The sequence below is a fragment of the Schistocerca cancellata genome, chromosome 2 (assembly GCF_023864275.1).
Source record: "Schistocerca cancellata isolate TAMUIC-IGC-003103 chromosome 2, iqSchCanc2.1, whole genome shotgun sequence".
Taxonomy (NCBI): Eukaryota; Metazoa; Arthropoda; class Insecta; order Orthoptera; family Acrididae; genus Schistocerca; species Schistocerca cancellata.
The window spans coordinates 100,680,577-100,703,259 of record NC_064627.1 but is presented as its reverse complement, the minus strand read 5'-3'; the positions used below and the strand labels follow the sequence as shown (position 1 = coordinate 100,703,259).

Genomic DNA, 22,683 nt, shown 5'->3' with positions numbered 1-22,683 from the left:
CAACAATAGTAGCGGCACATAGAGGAATCTCTATCAGAGGTATCAAAAAGATTTCCGCTAATAACTTTCGACTTATTCGTTTCTGGACCAGGGTCCCGTAACTCAAATTGACACGTCTAGCCTTCTTCATCATCCATGAAAGTTTGTAACACCATCACGAAATCACCCTATAAGTACAAACATCTACAGGCGCCGGCGTCTTTAACTTCGACGCTCTGTAGGGTCGTTGGATGACGGTTTCGGATACGGTTTCCTATCCAAAATTTGTTCCTCAAGATACCTTCTACATTCCCACGCAGTTTGCTGGTGCAATTTTGAAACACCCTGTATATTCAGATCTAGTAGCCACTACTCGTGACATTAGAAAATAGTGAGTGGGTTGTTCCTTCTGGTTGTTTAAATTTTGTAGTTGTATTCAGTATAAAAGTATTTTTTTCAATTAATTACATTTGAATACATTGTGGGAGCAAACAGTGGTCAATGTTTTTACTAATATTTACTATCAAAAACAGTCTTGCTCACAAATTATTTATTCCGGTGACCGGTTTCAACCACAACTGTGGTCCTCTTCAGACCAATAACCAAAAACTTCCTTCTGGTGGTGTTCATTGGTCTGAAGATGAGCACAGTTGTGGTCGAAACCACTCACCAGAATAAATAATTTGTGAACAAGACTGTTTTTGATAGCAAATATTTTTTTCAATATCTCGCAATACGGTGATAGAACAAAATACATGAAATGTGCATCTTCATCTGGTCTTCCAGAAAACGTGAATGGTGACAATCCGTAATGTCGACGCCATATTTCCAGTTCAGATATCGACCTAATCGGATAACCTGACTCGAGGGCGCTTGATTCTAAAGGAACGTCTTATCTACAGAGAGGTCCTCACACTGAGCGCTGACTAGAGTTTTGAGAGGTGCGGGGACTAACAGTTACGGTCATGCAAATCCTGCTGTCTCTGTAAGTGATTCCAGAAATCACCTGAATTCTAAATCTAGACAATGCCTTGTTTCCTAAACAATAAATTGCATCATATACTGATCAGGCGCACACTCCGCCATCGATCGATTCCTTGCGGCAGTGGTCAGCCTTTTCGGAGCTATTCAGCAGGCTTTATCCACATCTCTTTTGATAAATTGCAGGCTATTATTCTATTATACCAGAGAGGTTAGGCATTCCCAGATGGATTTCACGTGGTGAATTAACAATCGGTGGTCTGGTAAACCAGCTAGACTGAGTGTGGTTTTGAGGCGGTTTCCCGTGATTCTTAGACTGATCCCGAAATCTGGCTCAGAAAATACGATACACAGGCATCTAAAATACGTTAACACACAGGACACTGTTCATAGACAAATGGCAAACACCAGTGTTGTGTGTTCAATGGACGCAAGACAAGCACTGCTTGCTCAGCATAAAATATAGACGAAGGTGTAGCTAATGAAAACATTACAATGAGGTGACAAATTCATGTTATAGTGATACGCACATATACAGATGGCTATAGTGTTGCGAACACAAGGCGTAAAAGGACGATGCGTTGGTGGAGCTGTCCTTTGTATTCTGGTAAAATGGAAATGCCGTGTGGCTAGGGCCTCTCGTCGGGTAGACCGTTCGCCTGGTGCAAGTCTTTCGAGATGACGCCACTTCGGCGACTTGCTTGTCGATGGGGATGGAATGATGAAGATAAGGACAACAGAACACCCAGTCGCTGAGCGGAGAAAATCTCCGACCCAGCCGGGAATCGAACCCGGGCCGTTAGGTATGACATTCCGTATCGTTGACCACTCAGCTACCAGGGGCGAACTTGTCCTCTGGTGATTCATGTGAAAACGTTTCCGACGTGATTTTGGCCGTACGGCGGGAGTTAACAGTGTTTGAACGCGGAATGGTTGCTGAAGTTGACGAATAGGGCACTCCCTTTGGGAACTCGTTACAAGAGTTAAGAGTGCACCGAGAATACCAAGTTTCAGGCTTTACCTCTCACCGTGGCCCTGACAAGTAACATTGCGTGAAATAACGGTAGAAGTCGATGTGGGACGTACGATGAACGAATCTGTTAGGACGGTTCGGCGAAATTTGGCGTTAATGGGCTATGGCAGCAGACGACCGACGCGAGTGGCTTTTCTAACAGCGCGACTTCGCCTGCGGCGCCTCTCCTGGGCTCGTGACCGTACCGGTTGGACCCTAGAAAACTGGAAAACTGCGACCTGGTCAGATAAGTCCCGATTTCGGTTGGTAAGAACTGATGGCAGGCTTCGAGTGTGGCGCAGACCCCACGAAGCCATGGACCTAAGTTGTTAAGGGGCTCCGGAAAGGCTCAAAATCACGAAAAGTTCAATTTTTACTTTTTTGCGTTTTCAAGTTGTTAAGGGGCTCCGGAAAGGCTCAAAATCATGAAAAGTTCAATTTTTACTTTTTTGCGTTTTCAAGTTGTTAAGGGGCTCCGGAAAGGCTCAAAATCATGAAACGTTCAATTTTTACTTTTTTGCGTTTTCTGAATCTGCAGACTATTACGTTTTAATAGATATATAATTTATTCAATTCCGAAGACTACAACTATTTTTAAATTTTTTTTTGAAATGTGTTCTACATGGGCGTGACCCACTGTGGCGCTGTTAAACTGCTGTCAAATGGTGTTATTATTAACGTCCGTGTTCATCAGGTACATTTTAGTGATGTGAGATAAAGTAAGTGTTGTGGCTAACCTGTGATGGTTCAATATATATCGCTGGTGTGATTGTCGATTGTTTCATGTTTATTTACTCTGTCGTTATCTCGAAAATATTCTTAATTAATTCTGTTTCTTGAGTCTCTGTTTTGTTGAAGTATAATAATGAGTAAAAGTAAAGTTATTAGAAATCCTCTGAAGGCTTTTAAGAAAAGGAGAAATGTTGGAAAGCCAAAGGTATGTGTTATTACTGTAAACTTTGGTTCTAACATGGTACGAGCGATGCTTGCTTTAGACAAGGAACGCCTTCGGGCTGCAGACAGGGCTGTAAAGAGTCTAGAAATACAAGCAAGAGTAAACAGGAGGAGGAACAAGAGGAAGCTGGAGGAGGAGTTTGCAGAGGATGAAGATAATCAATCCTATGGACCTGGAATGCACTGAAAAGTTAATCCAATCTTTGTCGCTCGATTCCCAAAACTTTTATTTTCTCATACTAATTACATGTTTTCTAAGGATCTTCCAAACATATTTGTTTCAAACTTTCAGTAAATGTTACACAGTACCTTCTGCATAATTTAACACAGCCTTTTTCCAAAAAAATGTATATTTTTGAATATATAAATAAAAAAATTGCAAAAAAATGTTGTGAATTTTCATTACAATTGAAAAAAAATCATCTTTAATAACTGAACTAAAATTTTGTAAAATCCCTGTGTTAAGTTGTAGCCCATATTCCAATAAATAATCTGTAAAAAGTTCAACTTCCTACCTCAAATACTTTGTGAGGAAAGATGTAATTTATAAGCGTTATTTTAACATTGCAAGTATAGGGCGTTCCGGAGCCCCTTAACAACGCACTGTGCAGGCTGGCGGTGCTCCATAGAGCTGCTGGCTGTGTGTACATATAAAGAACTGGGTCCTCTGGTCAAACACGACTTTGAGACCATTTGCAAGCATTCACGGACAATGCGCCATGTCACTGGGTCACAACTGTTCGCGAATGGTTTGAAGAACACTCTGACTAATTCGAGCGAATGATTTGGTCACCCAAATTGTTCCACATGAATCCCATCGAACATTTATGGGACATGATTGAGATGGCAGTCAGTGCACATAATCCTGCTACGGCAACATATTCGCAATTATGGACGGCTATAAAGGCGTCATGACTAAATATTTCTGCAGGAAACTTCCAACGAGTTGTTGAGTCTACGTCATTTCGAGTTGCTGCACTATGCCGGGCAAAAAGAGGCCCGACCAATATTTGGATGTATTCCACTACTTTTGTCACCTCGCGGTAAATTTCGATAGCATTCCTTACATGGGTTGACAAATGCGATGTTATACAGTATGTTTAGATTAGCGCCGCCGATTTTTCATGATTCTCAGCAAAATTCGTTAATTCGCACTCACAATGAGTTGCGATTCAGGCGGGGAGACTAATCTTCTCTGAATGGGCTGTACAACTGGCAGCTGGAGTGCGGCGAAGTGTGTTTCCCCTGTCAGTAATATTCGGGAGGACGACGGTTCAATCCCGCGTCCGGCCATCCCGATTTAGGTTTTCCGTGATTTCCCTAAATCGCTCCAGGCAAATGCCGGGATGGTTCCTTTGAAAGGGCACAGCCGACTTTCTTCCCCGTCCTTCCCTAATCCGATGAGACCGATGACCTCGCTGTCTGGTCTCCTTTCCCAAACAACCCCAACCCCCTGTCAGTACCAACCCTGGCCGCTGGGTCCTCAGGTCATGCAGTCAAACGAGTGCCGACTGCAGACCTTGGTATGAGATTAGGAGGACTAAAAGTTATAAATTATTTCATGGTCTAATGGAAAACGTACTCGTACTAAGATAAACGACTAATTACACATCTGGCACGTTGTCTCATGTTATGTCAACGCCATAAACAGCCGTAAATGTTTATAATAACCATCGCTTTGGTATACTGCTGTTGTCGAGAAAATAAGCAACGCTCATTGCGGACCGTACTGCTGAGCTCAGAAATGATCGAAATCGAAGCATGCCAGATTTGGGACTCTACAGAACATCTCTGCTTCCTACATTTTCAAAGAGGAGTAGAACGTAATGCAACTGGGTACACGCGTATAACTCAGTCATGCATCACTCCTAGAAAACGTGCTTATGGTGTTAGAAAACGCAGTCTTACAACAGCAATAAGTGGCTGTTAGGACGTTTTAATATGCAGCATCTAAATAAGCACACTTATGTGTAGGTCATGCATCTTCCCAGTGAGTATACGGTTACAAGCTAAAACATCAATTAGTACATTCTTCTATGTTTATATGAGTTTCAAGTACTGCAATGTTCGTTCACTGTTCCGCTCATCGAATGAATTCAGTCCTATCGCAAGACGTGTTACAGATCTAAGAATGCAGAAATTTTTCCTCATTTCCAATAGCTCTGCCTCTTTGTTTTTTCAAGGCTAGCAAAAAGAACCCGGCCTCTAGAAAAAAGTAAAGAAACGACTGCCTAAACCGTGTGCTACGCAGTGAAGTCGCGCGTCCCGTTTTGGGGAAACCAAATATTGTAGTAACCTTGTTTTACTTTTCAAAAATATAATAAATTCAGATAACTGGGAGGAGCAAGCTTCAGATCGTCCACGTTTACCAAAGTCACTTTAACTGGACCCATCAAAATTTGCACGTTGCATGTTTCACGTTGTGTGTATTAGAGATATGTGTGTACTAAAGCCATTTTACTGCTTTCCTATCCCACTTAGGTGGTGTAGGAAGAACCAATGTCGGTATCCTTCGGTATTTGTTCCATTCCTTCTAACTGTACTGTGTTGATCGCTATCCGAATTGTTAATGTGCAACTGTGACGTATTTCTTGGGTCGTACTGGAACACGGGAACTCGGAATTTGAAGAGTAAACGCTTCCAGCGATGAGGAAGGCAATGCTGCGGCGCCTCCCACTGTAGATTACTGAACATTTCTGTGACGCCCTCGTTCCGTACAAGCAAATTTGTCACGAATCACGTAGCCCTTTTTGGAATCGATCTCTTCCATCAATCCAACTTGTCAAGGGCTCTAGATGATAGAAGACCAATCAAAAACTGGCCAAAGAACTCTCTTGTAACTGACCTCCTTCTCACGTGTTTCCTCAGCTGACTGCAGTGTGGAGGCTTGCATGTTCTGCTGGAATATCTTTCGATACAGTCGTCAGGGCGTAACACAGGCTTCACAAATTCTGTCACACATTGGCGAATATTTTGCCATCGTTCAACAGTTATCATATTATCTGCGAGTCTGGGTATGCATCGGACATTCAGAAAAGCTACAAACCCCTTGAAGATGCCCTCCGGAGAGGAGTACGAAAGGCTGGGTTTCATCAAGATATCCGTCCGACAGCGGCAAAACAGCCTGGAATATTTCAATAAGAGCGAATCATCAAATCACTCCCGTTGTTATATCCAACAGGGGTCTCGAGGATCACTACTCCAGTAACCTTCGCTCAGATCATCTACAGACACATTTGTGTCGACCTCGCCACCGCAAACAGAAGTAAGACTCATCGATGAACACCGTAGAATATCACCAAATGTTCCAGTCGATTCTGGCTCTCCACCATGCGAGCCTCCGCTGCTCGCGGTAAGGTATCAGCGGTAATTCGAGACCTCAACCCAACTTGCATTAATCTGTTGTCGGCGGTTCGTAGTGACGCACTGCCTGCAAACTCTACCACAATTTTAGATGTGATCTGTCTGCATCCAGTAGAGTAATTCCACGATCTTCACGTGTTGTAGTCTGTCCGGAAGAGAGTGGGCCTTCTCTTCTTCACACATTGCTGTGCTGGAATTAATAATTCTGTTGCCAGCTACGACTACATCCAGACTCTGTAAGCCATAGAGAAGTGCATGGAAGAGCGTACATCCCTTTGTACGAGTTCCAGAGATTCATCCCGTTCCATTCGCGTATGGAGTGAACAAAGAATGACTTTTGAAATGTCTCTGTACGCGCTGTAGTCAGTCTTGATCTTTTCAAAATGGTTCAAATGGCTCTGAGCACTATGGGACTTAACTTCTGAGGTCATCAGTCCCCTAGAACTTAGAATTACGTAAACCTAATTAACCGAAGGACATCACACACATCCATGCCCGAGGCAGGATTCGAACCTGCGACAGCAGCGGTCGCGCGGTTCCAGACTGTAGCGCCTAGAACCGCACTTGGTCTTTTCCTTACCGGCCTAGCGGAGAGATACGGAGGGGGCTGTGGTATATTGCCAGATACATCTTTTAATGTCTTCAAATTCTGGTTTTTGAAATTTCGTAATTAGATTTTCTTTGCATAGCATCCTCAGTCGTCTGCTAGTTCAGTTTCTTCAACAAGTGTGGGACACTCAGATATGGGTCAAATAAACCTGTGACTATTCGTGCTGGCATTCTCTGTATACATACAACATACACTGTCAGTTGCATTTGGTAAGGGATCCACACGTTTGAGCAATACTTTAGGATGGGTACAATGAATGATTTCTAAACGGTCTCCTTTGTAAACTTATTACATTTCCATAATATTATACATGCTTCACCTACGACCATGTCTTTATCATCGTCCCACTTCATAACCCTACAAATGTTACACCCAACTAGTTACAAGCAAGCTGCCAATATTTGCTCCGCTTTGGAGTATTACCGAGGTCCGACTGAATATTTGTGCAGCTTTCTTCAGACACTACATCATTATACACGGTGCAGTCACATTAACGTTATGATCGCCTATACTCTACGTCAACGTACAACCATCACTCAAAGAACCGCAGGTAGCAGCACTATTAGAGCAGGGTACATAGACCGTGTCGGGGGACACGGGAAACAGTGCAGTCATTATCGTAATGCGGAAATGGAGCGATTTATCTGACGTCCAAAAGCTCATGACCAATGGCTTTCGGGGTAATGGTGGAAGCATTTCGGAAACAGCTAAGTCTGTAAGCTGTTCGCCTGCCGCTGTGGTTAAAGTATACAGTGCATGGCAAAATGGCACTATCCAAAATCGGCGCCAGGACAGCTGTCGTGCATCACGGGCCACCGATGACGTGTCTGAATGGCGGCTGCGGAGATGTGTACAGGTGAACAGACGTGCAACCAACCGCACAGATAAACAGTGCCTCCCCAACGACGGTCCAACGAACGCTGTTGCGTATGGCCTTCCGTAGTATGCGTGTGGTTCAGGTAGCCATGCTGCTTGGGGTCCATCGCAAGTGGAGGCTGGAATTTGCACGCCAATAGCACTACTGGACGTCCGCTGAGCGGCGACAGGTGTCCTTTCCAGATGTACCGTGTTTTATGCTCCGTTGGACAGACGTAAAACACCCTACAGCAATCATTGGTATGGTCCAGTCGTAGGACGGAGCTTATGGTTTGGAGAAAGTTTTCGTGGCATTCCCTGAGTGATCTAGTCATTCTGGGAGCCACAATGGATGAACATAAGTATGAGTTTATCTTTGGGGACTCTGTCCAGGTCTACATGCAGTGTTTTTCCCTCGGTACAACGTAACTTGTCAAACAACTAGCAGCGTAGCTCCGTGGTTCGAAGATCACTAGGATGAATTTACTGTACTCCCCTGGCCACCATACGCCCCGGATTTTAACCCAATAGGGAATCTGTGAGACCACCTCGTACGGACCGTTCGCGACATGGATCCTCAATCGAGAAACGTAGCACTGTTGGCCACGGCAGTGGAGTCGACATGGATCCACACTTTGGTCGGTACCATCCAGTACCTCATTGACTCTCTCACTGTGCGGCTGGTCCCGGCGGAGGTTCGAGTCCTCCCTCGGGCATGTGTGTGTGTGTTTGTCCTTGGGATAATTTAGGTTAAGTAGTGTGTAGGCTTAGGGACTGATAACCTTAGCAGTTTAGTCCCATAAGATTTGACACACATTTGACCATTTTTTTTTACTCTCTCACAGCGGCCTGTGCTGCACAAGGCGGTTTCTTAGGCTTTTGACAGGTGGCTACACAGATATAGTCTGAGGTTACTATTAATATTGCCTACAAGGTCCTTAATACACAATATGAAGAAGAAGGGTCGCATCATACCTCGTTCGGGCAAATCCGAAGTTACTTCTATACCTGTCACCGACTATTCACCCAAGATAACATGCTGTTTTCCCCTACGAAGAAATCGTCAATCTATCCTCAAATTTCGCTTGATTCGCCATACGTTCAAATTTTTGATAATAGATGTCTTTGGGATCTGTCATTATTATACTCTCACGTCCCTCACGTCATTGATTCGACGTTTCTGAAAGCCCGAAACACGGCAGTAAGCTGCACGTGCATGCCCTGTGGCCATACTGTGTTGCTATTTCCACATGAAAACTTCCAGCAGGGTAGACAAACCCAACAGCCGTCATTCATACCAGTCGTTGTCTGTACGAATGTCCTTTTTCTGTCCTGAAAAGAATCTCACACCAAGATAAAACTGTAATCAGTACATCCAAAACGCATGGGAATACTGGAGTATGTGTTTGGTATCGTCTAGTTTGGTTCTCATGGTGTAGCTCTCTCCATTTCCATTAACGGCCATCACCCGTCTATGCAGCCAGCCTTGAACGTCACCCTCTACTTGTACTATGGCTGGTATTATAACCAAGTGGCCTGTATGTATATCGCTGTATTGTAATTGTCATATTATTCTTTTCTGAGGTACGCAGGTGAACAATTCAAGGAACACTGGAAGGTAAAGTACTAGGTGAGACTCAGAGTCATAAGACAAGGAAAAATAAAAATATTACAAAAATAAAATACAGACATCTCACATCATACTTCTGAGAGCGGTAATAGGTCTCTCTAAGGGACAGGAATGGGAATGAAGAAATTAGACAGCCATTAAAAATAATTTTTTCAGTAATAAAATATCTCAGTACAATTCGAAGCAACATGTACGAAGGATGGACAACAATAGACTCCCGAAACTTGCTGTTGATTATCATCCTATTGAAGGAAGAGAAGTTTTTCGTCCCATGGAAAGATGGTTTAAAAATTGAGGTAGTAACGGGCTACAAGCTAACTCGTGAAGAAGGACAGAAACGCCTGTCGCTACCTTCGCTTCCGACCACGACATTTACGCGAGAGAAAGCACGGTCGGCTTGTTGCGCAGGCTGCTTCATTTCGAGTTCCTGTTCCGTCTTCAATTACTTCGATGTAACACTACTTGCTTACACTGTTCCTTTTAGGGTTCATCATTTATGCAGTTCCTCATTTGTATTACCAATGTTCTTTTGTGTTACAACTGTTCATTTGTATTACAAATGAAGTTGTGAGTAGGTATATAAGAGGCAGCGTTGGACATTATGGTTAGTTTTACTGAGTTAACGATTGGTTATGGAGTCAAATCGTGGGAAGTTTAAAAAGTATACTGCTCGTGGTGAAGAGAAACGGTTACCTTGGTCAGCAATACGAAAGCAGTAAATACGTGAGGAGTGTAAAAGAACGAAAGTTTTACTCTGAAGGGGAGTGTGCGCTGACATGGAACTTCGTGACAGATTAAAACTGTGCCGCACCGAGGCTCGATTCTGGAGCTTTGCGTTTCGTGGACAGGTGGTCTACTGACAGCTTCCCAAGCATGTCTCATGACACAGCTTTACTTCTTTCAGTACCTTATCTGTGAAGTTTGAAAGGTAGCAGATGAGGTACTGGCGGAAGTAAAGCTGTGTGGACAGGTCGTGAGTCTTGCTTTGCAAGCTCAGTCAGTAGAGCACTTGTCCGCGAAAGGCAAAGGTCCCTAGTTCGAGTCTCGGTGCGGCACGCAGTTTTAATCTGCCAGGAAGTTTCAAGAGTGTAAAAGACTCGCAATGAGTTCACTTGGATGACTGTCCCTCCTGAGATGGGACTGTGGTGAGAGTAGGTGCATCCACAACACAAATACGTGTCTGGTTCAAATGGCTCTGAGCACTATGGGACTTAACATCTGAGGTCATCAGTCCCCTAGAACAGATAACTACTTAAACCTAACTAACCTAAGCACATAACACACATGCGTGCCCTAGACAGGATTCGAACCTGTGACCGTAGCGGTCGGAGGTACCAGACTTCAGCGCCTAGAACCGCTCGGCCTCACCGGCCGGCTACGTGTCAGGGTCAAAATATCCTGAACGCAGAGCACTGTCGGTAGCCAGACAGATTGAAGTCAGGATGGAAAAAATTAAAGCCTCCGTAGAATGTGAGAGGTGGCACTTACCCCTGTGGCGTGGCGACGATGCAGAAAAGGTAGGCGAGAGCCGGCACCCTGGCCGGCGGCCCCAGCAGCCACGGGAGGCCCAGCAGGAAGAACAGCATCACGGCATAAAGCGCACGCCTCCTCAGCTGCGTCGCGCTGCGTCTGCGACACACCGAGCCGCCTCTCCGTACTTAGAGTATTACTCTACTTTATTTGCTGCCACTTACAAAAGACCAGTCACGTAGTAACAAATATTAAATTATAATTATAAAATTATTCCAGAATGAGATTTTCACTCTGCAGCGGAGTGTGCGCTGATATGAAACTTCCTGGCAGATTAAAACTGTGTGCCCGACCGAGACTCGAACTCGGGACCTTTGCCTTTCGCGGGCAAGTTCTCTACCATCTACCAGTTCGAGTCTCGGTCGGGCACACAGTTTTAATCTGCCAGGAAGTTTCATATCAGCGCACACTCCGCTGCAGAGTGAAAATCTAATTCTGGAAACATCCCCCAGGCTGTGGCTAAGCCATGTCTCCGCAATATCCTTTCTTTCAAGAGTGCTAGTTCTGCAAGGTTCGCAGGAGAGCTTCTGTAAAGTTTGGAAGGTAGGAGACGAGATACTGGCAGAAGTAAAGCTGTGAGTACCGGGCGTGAGTCGTGCTTCGGTAGCTCAGATGGTAGAGCACTTGCCCGCGAAAGGCAAAGGTCCCGAGTTCGAGTCTCGGTCGGGCACACAGTTGTAATCTGCCAGGAAGTTTTATAAAATTATTATAAATTAAAATATAATTTAATATAATTGTTATAATTAAGTTTCATTATTTATTATTAATAATTAATTATTAACTATTAAAGATTATTAAATTATAATTATTACTTATTAAATTATGTTCAACATTAAATTATGCATGTAGGTTCAATGAAATTTGATTTCTTATTATGTTGCATCTTAGGTGGAAATGTTTAAGATTAACAATTTATGTACTGAGAAGATGCAAAGGTGACTGAAAGTTTACATTTACAGGATGCCACCACCTATGCTGTCCAGAAAGACTTTGCGCCTCTCACTCCTGGGCAGCCACCTCCCAGTCTACAGTGTGACCCAAAAATCCGTTTACATTTGAAAATGCAGTAATTCACGGAAGAATATAGGCAGAGATGTATAAGTTGACGCACGTGCCTGAAATAACACGAGATTTTTTATTTGGTCATCAGTCTTCTGACTGGTTTGATGCGGCCCGCCACGAATTCCTCTCTTGAGCTAACCTCTTCATCTCAGAGTGGCACTTGCGACCTATGTCCTCAATTATTTGCTGGATCTATTCCAGTCTCTGTCATCCTCTACAGTTTTTGCCCTCTACAGCTCCCTCTAGTACCATGGAAGTCATTTCCTCATGTCTTAACAGATGTCCTAACACCGTGTCCTTTCTCCTTATCAGTGTTTTCCTCATATTCCTTTCCTCTCCGATTCTGCGCAGAACCTCCTCATTTCTTAGCTTATCTGTCCATCTAATTTTCAACATCCATCTGTAGCACCACATCTCAAATCCTTCGATTCTCTTCTGTTCCGGTTTTCCCAAAGTCCATGTTTCACTACCAATACAATGCTGTATTCCAGACGTACATTCTTAGAAATTTCTTCCTCAAATTAAGGCCGATATTTGATATTAGCTGACTTCTGTTGGCCAGGAATGCCTTTTTTGTCATAGGTAGTCTGCTTTTGATGTCCTCCTTGCTCCATCCGTCACTAGTTATTTACTGCCTAGGTAGCAAATTCCTTGACTTCATCTACTACCTGACCATCAATCCTGATGTTAAGTTTCTCGCTGTTCTCATTTCTACTACTTCTCATTACCTTCGTCTTTTTTCGATTTACTCTCAATCCATACTCTGTACTCATCAGACTGTTCATTCCGTTCAGCACATCATGTAATTCTTCTTCACTTTTACTCAGGATAGCAATGACATCAGCGTATCGTATCATTGATATCCTTTCACCTTGAATTTTAATTCGACTCCTGAACATCTCTTTTCTTTCCTTATTTCCATCACTGCTTCCTCGATGTACAGATTGAACAGTAGGGGAGAAAGATTACATCCTTGTCTTACGAGCACTTCGTTCTTGGTCGTCTTATTATTCCCTCTTGGCTGTTGTACATATTGTATATGACCCTTCTCTCCCTATAGCTTACCCCTAATTTTCTCAGAATTTCGAACATTTTGCAGCATTTTACATTGTCGAACGCTTTTTCCAAGTCGACAAATCCTATGAACATGTCTTGATTTTTCTTGCTTCCATTATCAACCTCAACGTCAAACTTGCCTCTCTCGAGCCTTTACTTTTCCTAAAGCCAAACTGATCGTCACCTAGCGCATTTTAAATTCTGATTCTAATACTGGATCCTTTATCTCTCCTAAATCGACCCCTGTTTCTTCTTCTATCACATCAGACAAATGTCCTCACTCATAGAGGCTTTCAGTGTATTCTTACCGCCTATGCGCTCTCTCCTCTGCAATTAACAGTGGAATTCCCGTTGCACTCTTAATGTTATGACCCTTCCTCTTAATGTCACCAAAGGATGTTTTGACTTTCCTGTATGCTGAGTCTGTCTTTCCGACAATCATTTCTCTTTCGATGTCTTCACATTTTTCATGTAGCCTTTTCGTCTTACCTTTCCTGCACTTCCTATTTGTTTCATTCCTCAGCGACTTGTATTTCTGTATTCCTGAGTTTCCCAGAACATTTTTGTACTTCCTCCTTTCAACGATCAATTGATGTATTTGTTCTGTTATCTCTTTGTACCTATGTTTTCCTTCCCAACATCTGTGATGGTCCTTTTTAGATACGTCCATTCCTCTTCAACTGCCCTGCCTACTGAGCTATTCGTTATTGCTGTATCTATAGCCCTAGAGAACTTCAACCGTGTGTCGTCATTCCTTAGAACTTCCGTATCCCACTTCTTTGCGCATTGATTCTTCCTGACTTCAGCCTACTCTTCATCACTATTTTATTGTGATCTGAGTCTATGTCTGCTCCTGGATACGCCTTACAATCCAGTATCTGTTTTCGGAATCTCTGCCTGATCATTATGTAATCTAATTGAAATCTTCCCGTATCACGCGGCCTTTTCCAAGTATGCCTCCTACTCTTGTGATTCATGAGCAGAGTATTCGCTATTATTAGCTGAAACTTGTAACAGAACTCAATTAGCCTTTGTCCTCTCTCGTTCCTTGTCCCAAGCCCATACTCGCCTGTAACCTTTTCTTCTACTCCTTCCCCTAAAACTGCACTCCAGTCTCCAATGACTTAGATTTTCATATCACTTTACATATTGTATTACCCTTTCAATATCCACATACACTTTCTCTACCTCTTCATCTCCAGATTGCGACGTTGGCATGTATATCTGAGCCGGCCGTGGTGGCCGGGCGGTTCTAGGCGCTACAGTCTGGAACCGCGTGACCGCTACGGTCGCAGGTTCGAATCCTGCCTCGGGCATGGACGTGAGTGATGTCCTTCGGTTGGTTAGGTTTAAGTAGTTCTAAGTTGTATGGGACAGAAGTTAAGTCCCATAGTGCTCAGAGCCATTTGAACAATGTATACCTGAACTATCGTTGTCGGTGTTGGCTTGCTGTCGTTTCTGATAAGAACAACCCTGTCACTGAACTTTTCACAGTAACACACTCTCTGCCCTACCTTCCTATTCATAACGAATCCTACTCCCGTTATACCATTTTCTGCTGCTCTTGATATTACCCTATACTCATCTGAGCAGAAATCCTTGTCTTTCTTGCCCTTCTCTTCACTGACCCTACTATATCTAGATTGAGCCTTTACATTTCCCTTTTCAGATTTTCTTGTTTCCCTGCCACGTTCAAGCTTCTGACACTCCATGCCCCGTAGAACGTTATCCTTCCGTTGACTATTCAGTCTTTTTCACCTTGTCAGTCTCCTCCCGGAAATCCGAATGGGGACTATCCCGGAATCTTTTGCGAACTTAGAGGTCATCATGACAGTTCTTCAATTACATGCCACATATCCTGCACAAACACGTTACGTTTCTTTAATGCAGTGGTTTCGATTGCCTTCTACATCATCATGACGTTGATCATTGCTAATTCTCCCGCCTTTAGGGGCAGTTTCCCACCCCAAGGACAAGAGAGAGCCCTGAACCTCCGTCCGCTCCTCCGCCGTATTTGACAAGGCCGTTGACAGAATGAGGGGTGACTTCTTATGACGGTAGTTTTCGGCCGCCAATGCTGATTATTAATCAAAATTTAAGCAGCAGCGGGATTCGAACCCGGGACCGGAGACACCGGATTATGAATGAAAGACGCTACCCTTTCTTTTTATTAATCTCATTTTGTTCGTTGTATCTGCTCGGGGCGGACGTCGCAAGACACCCGTTTCAGTCCGTCGTTGATCCACTAACTCAGTTTTTTTACTACAGAAGGCAGCTAACCCTCTGAGCCCCTAGACCACAGAATTATCAGCAACAATAACGAGTGCAGAAACTGCCCAACAGATGGCGCTAGACGGCAACATGTCAGTGACAACACACGAGTGGGCGAGGTACATCAAAATGTTAGCTAATCACATCATCCCTAGCCATGCTCTCTCTCATTTTAACAACATTGCCAGTCAGATTAGCATTCATATTTTAGGTCAGATCTCGGTGCTCCCCAGTACTAAATTTTGTATTGTGGTTCATGACTTTTTTACGTGGAGAAATTGTGCACAGAATTTTCATATCAATGCAAGTGTAACTTGTAGAGGATTTGTACCCGAGGGACCATAGTGGAGGCTATGAACAACAGGGAGAGAGATGAATTGGAGGCCATAAACGTTGAGTGCAGCGACTTGGTTGTGTGAGTGATTCTGGGAAGCAGTTCTCAGTTGATCTTACCTGTAGAGGAACATGTGGCCGAAGCCCTCGCCTCCTTACCGTTTAGGGTCAGGCAGAAAGGTGAAAATTCGCAAAACGTTTTATCTGGGCAAGGTGGCAGTCCACCGTGAAGGTGGTCAGATGACGAAAAGTCGTTGGAGGAAGCCATTTAAGACTCTTGTAAACTGAGCTTTTTGGCAAACGGTAGGTGGGTCATAAAACTCAGTGCATTGTAATATTAGAAGCTGGGACGTTACGGACAGAGCAGCTTCATGTGCGTGTTTCGTAGAGGCAAGACTGTAAACCACCTGCCCCACCCCCACCCTGACGCCAAGAAGACGCCAGGCTCTTTTAGTGAGCGACAAAAACATATATTTCATGGGTGCGACTATCTGGGTAGCTTAACAGCATTCTTTCAGAAGTTGGAAGTAGTCAGTCCAGAAAGATTACTTGTTTACGTAGGTGTGTGTTTTTTGCCAAAACATATCCATGCTGTAAGAACGACGCCTCCTTGAAGTCCGTGTCATGTAAGAAGGCGGCCCAATTTCCAGCCTTTCTGCACATCCCCCTCCACTAGCCACTGGAAGATAATAATGTTCATTATCCTTCTGAGCGACTAGCAGCGAGTTACAAGTTAAACAGCGGGAATCTCCCTCCTACATTCAGGAATTAAAAAAAAAAAAAAAAAAAAAAAAAGTCAGGTGGCAGCAATAAATGTGAACTGCTTCACAAGCAGGCGAGGGGTATTATTTACCACATTTATTACTTTTTCAAAAGCGAATTTGAAAGCAGTTCTCCTACAACCTGTAACACAAATGGATGATTTTAACAACGATGCTTTAAAGTGCACCCTGTGAATGATGAATGCCTGACATCACAAAAGCATGTCACAATAATGCAGGAGAAAATTGGCTTCAATGGTAAGCGCTTCATCGACGTAAGGAATTGTAAAATATGTTGGTTCCAGGTATGTTAAGAAGAGAGTTTTTAGTTGATAAAATTTTCATAGGTGCAGCAAAAACTACATCGCGTATGAAGATTGACCATAGAAGAGAAGGAAGTAGTTATCAGTGTATTACCTTGATGAAACGTGGGTCAATTGGAATCATTTCAGGCAGATCCGCTGGAAAATGAGTGATGGTGCAGGTGGTTTTAAAGTTTTCATAAGAATGGGTTCTCAGATAATTATTCTGCAGCCTGACTCTTCTTCTGGTTTTGTTTCTGAGAATAAACTTTTATTTACATTTAAGAAAAACAGCAGTTACTGCCGTTTGGAAATGAACGCTGTCAATTTCGTGACGTGATTCAGAATTCTTGTCTTACCTTGCTTCGAAGTCGGTCATTGCCAATTATAATTAAACTGTTACAGAGAAAACACCAAGTACAAACACCAGAAAATCGGATACTTTGCACTGGCTTAAAATTAAAAATTTAATCACAGTATAAATCAGACTCGTGCCGATCCCGTGTAGCTCGTTAATTTATGCAAGTCAAGTGAAATAATGTACATACTTGACTTCCTTGCACGTGAATGGCGCCACACAGTTTTGCATTTACCCACGTGTCACCTTCAGTGTGGCCCTAGGAAATTAATTTCGGCAAAGGGTTAAGACCATGTCGTTCAAAAAAAATGTGTTTATCTACACATCAGTTGCATATATAATAATGAGAACTTCCCGGTCTTTTTGAATATGAAATTGAATCCTTCGAATTATGCAGACTACAATGTTTAACGTATTGCCCAAGGAGAAGTTAAGCTTAACATTTCTCTCATGACGATTTATCGAAATTGGTTTTAACTTTTACTATTCTCTTCATAGATTTGAACGTATAATGCTATGTACCGAAGACAAACGAGCCAGACTGTTGTCCGCTGCAACGCAATTCGGCAACGTGGACTTTGTTTGCCCCCTCCCTGCTGCCGTGCATGTGCAGTTCTCATCCCTCCACTCCCCCTTACCACTCCGCCTCCATGCGCAGAACCGCCTTCCTACATGATGCGGGCTATAGTCTAAAATCTTTTTTCAGACAAGAGAGATTTGGAGCTGCTGATTGGCTCCTCTTAAAATATGCAAAGAGGAGGCTTGCTCTCCTCAGCGTGTCTGGGTTGTCTACCTGGCAACAGAACTGTCAATAGGGGAGATTCAATTAGTAGACAGTTCGATTGGTTTGTGCCATGTGGGAGGTTTCGTTTTTGCTAATTCACCTCCCGTACCGAGGCTTTTTGGAAAATGATTCTCCTTTGTCTTCTGCTCCTCCCCTGGTAGAGAACTTCAGGTCTTTCCCTAGTGGGTGATACTTGTGGTCTGTATTTTGCCGTGTCACAAGGGTGAACTTATTCATCCTGAGCCGGCCGTCCCACTGAAATCTGCCGAGATTTCAGAGCTTTTATAGGGAAGTTTCGCGTGTTCTGATAATCAGAACGCCAGACCGTGTAGTTTTTTCAAATTTTCGAGGACGTGTCAGCACGCTACATCTGTCGCAGCGCACTGTTCCTCACCCACGGCGCACAGTTTTCTGCTGCTACCTGAATCAAGGTGAAAGGGTAAAGTATTGCTGCACCATCGTAGGGTTGTTAAATTATATTCACAGCTCCCAGTTCTCAGGTGGACTATAGTTTGTGGTATACTTGGTCGTAGTTGATTCCATTTGAATAGAGCTGGGTCTCACAGTGGATTCATGTACACAAAGTCAGACTGCGTTGTAAAAGGGATTAATTCAGAGGAGAGAATTTGTATGCCTTCCACCCCAATGTATGCTTTGCCAATGAAACACCATTCCTTTTCTGATTTGTGTTTGTCATTTTTATATAGGGTTTATCAGTTAGTTGTAGTTACAGAAGGATTAATAAAACTTGTCATTATTTTGTAAATTTACATACGCCGCTGTTCTCATCCATACTCCCTCAACTATTGACTGTTTCCGTTTTATTGCGGTGGTACATGGATAGACCACCAATCTAAGGTTCAACCTTATTAAATTAATTAATTTGATTATTAACTACTACACAGGCATAGACAACAAAATTGCCATGAGTAAATCCACTAATATATATATAAAAATTAATTTTGTAGCTGATGATTTGAAGGTTATTGAGAAGATAATAATTTTCTGCAAGTAAAAATAATAAAATTTAGCATCAATGAGACGTATTTTTATGATTAAAGCAAGCGGTGGCTTGCAATGCCTGCTGAAAAGTACGACTTTTATGCAACATGGCGCTCCATCCATATTACTGCACGAGAGAGTGACCTCTTTCGTACGTCATTTGGTGAAGATCGTTTGCTAAGCCGCCACTACAGTCAGACTTGGCCTCAGAAGTTCCACGACGTCAGTCTGTGTGATTATTGGTTGTTTTATTACCGCAAATCGCAAGTCTACCTCGATCGTCCGACCTCATTAGAGATGCTAAAAGATAATATCCGACAGTAATTTCTGCTTACCTACTTCTGTGATGTAGAGTGCTGTTCGCAACATTGTCCCTCGACTACAGGTATTGTTGACGAATGACAGCCGAAATGTTGAGCGTTTGTTAAAGAGTGCATCGTCTTTGTTAAAAATCAATTTTTATGCTTATTTTTGCTTTTGTACCATACTAAGAGCCATTAGGTCAAATACAAACATTTTTTTTGGTGCTGATGAAGAATACATGTATCCTATAGGCGTTTTGGCAGTGGTCTCACTTCCTTTGCCATTATTTCACTCTGCAGGGACTGAGCTTTCAAATAACTTCCAGGAATTCAGCCAGGTAACACTTTCAGCGACCGCCGATATTTGAGACTTTTCCAGCTGAGCTGCCCCATCTTGAAGTTACATTTCGTCAAAATGGTTATAGTGATAGATAGATTGAACGTGCGTTGCACTATCGACCAACGGCACATCGTGTGATTGATGATAATTCTGAGTCGACACCTAAGTCTACTGCCTTTTTGCCTTACGTAGGAAACACATTCAACAAGATCGGTCGTATTTTACGGAAATACGATGTGAAATGTGTTTTCCGACCTCCATCTAAAATTAGAGCGCTTTTGAGTTCTGTTAAGGATGATCTTGGTGTGCGTAAGGCGGGTGTATATCGCATTCCTTGTAGCTGTAGCATGGTATATATTGGTCAAAGGACTGAAGTACCGAGCATAAACGACACACACGGTTACAGCAGCCAAGTACATCTGCTATTGCTGAACATTGCTTGGATACTGTACACCCCATGTTATATAATAACAACGAGATATTGGCATGCACGTCCAGCTATTGGGACAGTGTTATTAAGGAGGCAGTTGAGATTAAATTAGCGGGCAACCTTGTTACAGGGATGGAGGTTTTTGTTTAAACTCTGTTTGCAATCCGGCTCTCTCCCTTGTCAAAAAATAGAGGGACAGAGTCAATGCTACCTCACCTGCGGGTTCGTAGTCTCACTATCGATAGCTCTGACTTTGGTCATCTTTGGTGGCACCAGTGTTCAGTGTGTGTGTTATTTTTCCTGCATCAGTCCGAGAACCGAGGTTTTGAATTTGCATGTACATCGCCTGTCCATTGCAATTCGCCTTGAAAATGGCGGGGTGTTCTCCCGCCGAAATATCGGCGGTCGCTGAACGTGTTACCTGGCTGAATTCCCGGAAGTTATTTGAAAGCTGTATACTCCAGGAGAAACTCAGGTCTCACAGGGTCTGAGCTGACTCAATGTCTGTATTTACTACCATTAAGGGATCTCTCACTGTATGTGGTCTGCCTGTATTTAGTCAATATGTTTCGGCGCGATTCTTAATAGTTATCTCTATCGGGTGTACCCCGAGCATCACGTTCAGTTTTCTCCCCTGACGTGGTGTCGAACCCCCCCCCCCCCTCCCTGCCTTACCGCCATGCTGTTAGTTGCTCTGCTGAGTCTATGTTGTGCTCACACGCTAGCAGCAAAACATATCGTGGACTCGAAGTGAGCACAGTGATCTGTTAGTATTATAGTGATGGGTAATCTGCAGTTCACTGCATTGATCCTAGCAAGTTTCTGCAGCAACTTCTATAGCTTTTTTTTTATGTATTGATTACACACGGTATGTCAAAACGAATCCTCCGGCTTAAAAAAAATGTCATAAGTATTGCTGTTTGAGATATGTGAGTCAGCAACGTACTGTTCTTTTTTTTTTGTTTGTGTGTGTGTGTGTGTGTGTGTGTGTGTGTGTGTGTGTGTGTAGTGTGGACTGAAGAGATCATCTTTGATGACTTATTCTTCTAGGATGGGATGTAAGGATAAAAGGAAAACACTTTATTTATTATGCATTCAGTTAGGCTTGGGTACGCAATGGGTCCTTTAGCCTGCTGTCTTTGGTGATGTCTATCTCCTGTGGAGGGTGAAATGTGTCAAGGCTGTTATGTGTGACTGCTTCCTCGTGTTATGACAGATTGCCTATGGGGGGTGAAACGTTATTGACTTCGGTACGCGATACTTGTGCCATCTTGCAGGGTTTACCGTTCCTACCGATTGTAATTGTCGAACTTCGTCCCTAAGGGCATTGATCTTGTCAAAAACTCGTAGAGCCTTGTCATGGACCTTCTCTTGTATAGTGGTCTCGTGGAGTGCGGTGCGGATGTCGACGTTTCTTGTCCACCATGGAGCTCCTGTGATCCATCGATAGCAAATGTTTTGCAGCGCTTGGAGTTTGTTGTAGCTGGAGACGCACGTAGTTCCCCACGAGGTGGAGCCATACAACATTGTGGGTTCCACCGTTGCCTTATGCAATTGGACTTTAGTCTTAGGGATGAGATCCTTACTCTTCAGGAACGGAATCAACGACCTGGCCATCTTCTGGGCTGCCGTCTTCTTGTCGTCAATATGCTGCGTAAAGAGTAATTTTTTGTCAAGGTAGACACCGAGATACTTCACTCCCGGTGACCATGGGATAAATTGGTCAGCTATTTGGAGTCTGTCGTTCAGAACTGGTTTCCTCCGTGTGAACAGAACTGCTGCCGTCTTCGTCAGGTTGATCGTTATCTTATTTTGCAGCGCCCAGCGTTCCATTACAGCAAGTTGCCGTTGCATCCTAGCGATTAGCTGGTCCAAGTGTCGTCCAGTTGTCAGAAAGGCCGTATCGTTCGCATAAAGACTCGCCGTAACAAGGGGGACTGTTGGGATGTCATTTATATATAAGTTGAAAAGTAGAGGCGAAATGACAGAGCTCTGCGGAATTCCTGCGGAGATCAGTTTCATTTCGGAGTTTTTATCGTCGACTCGGACATACAGTTTTCTGTCCTGCAGAAAGCTGTCTATGAGTCTAATGTAACAATCCGCAATAGGGGTAGTGCGATGCAGTTTGACGATAAGGTTGGGCCGCCACACCTTATCGTAAGCTTTTTCGATGTCAAGGAAGACACCAATCGTGAAGTGCTGCTTGTTGTATCCTTCTTGTATCCGTTCGGTGATCCGTAGAAGTTGAAGTTCGGCAGATAACTTGTCCTTGAAACCGAATTGTTCGGGTCGTATAACATCATGCGCTGTAAGCGTGTCATGGAGCCTCTGCAACAGCACTCTCTCGAGCACCTTGCCAAGGGTCGGCAAGAGGCTAATGGGCCGGTAACTGTTGGGTTCTGCTGGGTCTTTACCTGGCTTGGGTATTGGAACTACTCGAGCCGTCTTCCATGCCGTAGGAAAATATCCTTGCAGAAGGCAGCTGTTGAGAATTCGGGTAAGGAGAACAGTTGGCTTCCTGGGCAACTGTTTCAAGTCGGTGTTGCTTATGGAGTCGTTGCCCGGCGCATTATTCCGAGTCTTCCGAATAATTTTACGGATCTCTGCTGGTGTGGTGAGTTGTGGGCGGCTCTGCACAGGCGCAGAACGAAGAGCAGTCCATGCTGCTGTAACGACGGCTTCCTGTTCTTGCAGGCGGACGTCGTTCACGGGGGTCGCTGGTGTAGACATCTGTTCTTGGTAAGTCGCAGCATACAGCTCTGCCTGGG

The 22,683-nt window shown here is 43.7% G+C and overlaps 1 protein-coding gene across 1 annotated transcript in view; it reads right to left on the bottom strand.

Moving 5' to 3' along the window:
* Window positions 1-22,683, bottom strand: part of LOC126151236 (uncharacterized) — a 349,750-nt gene that overhangs the window by 72,962 nt on the left and 254,105 nt on the right. Inside the window, exon 13 of the mRNA XM_049915929.1 lies at window positions 10,873-11,013. Coding sequence (XP_049771886.1) covers window positions 10,873-11,013 — 141 coding nt within the window. The remainder of the gene's footprint in view (window positions 1-10,872; window positions 11,014-22,683) is intronic.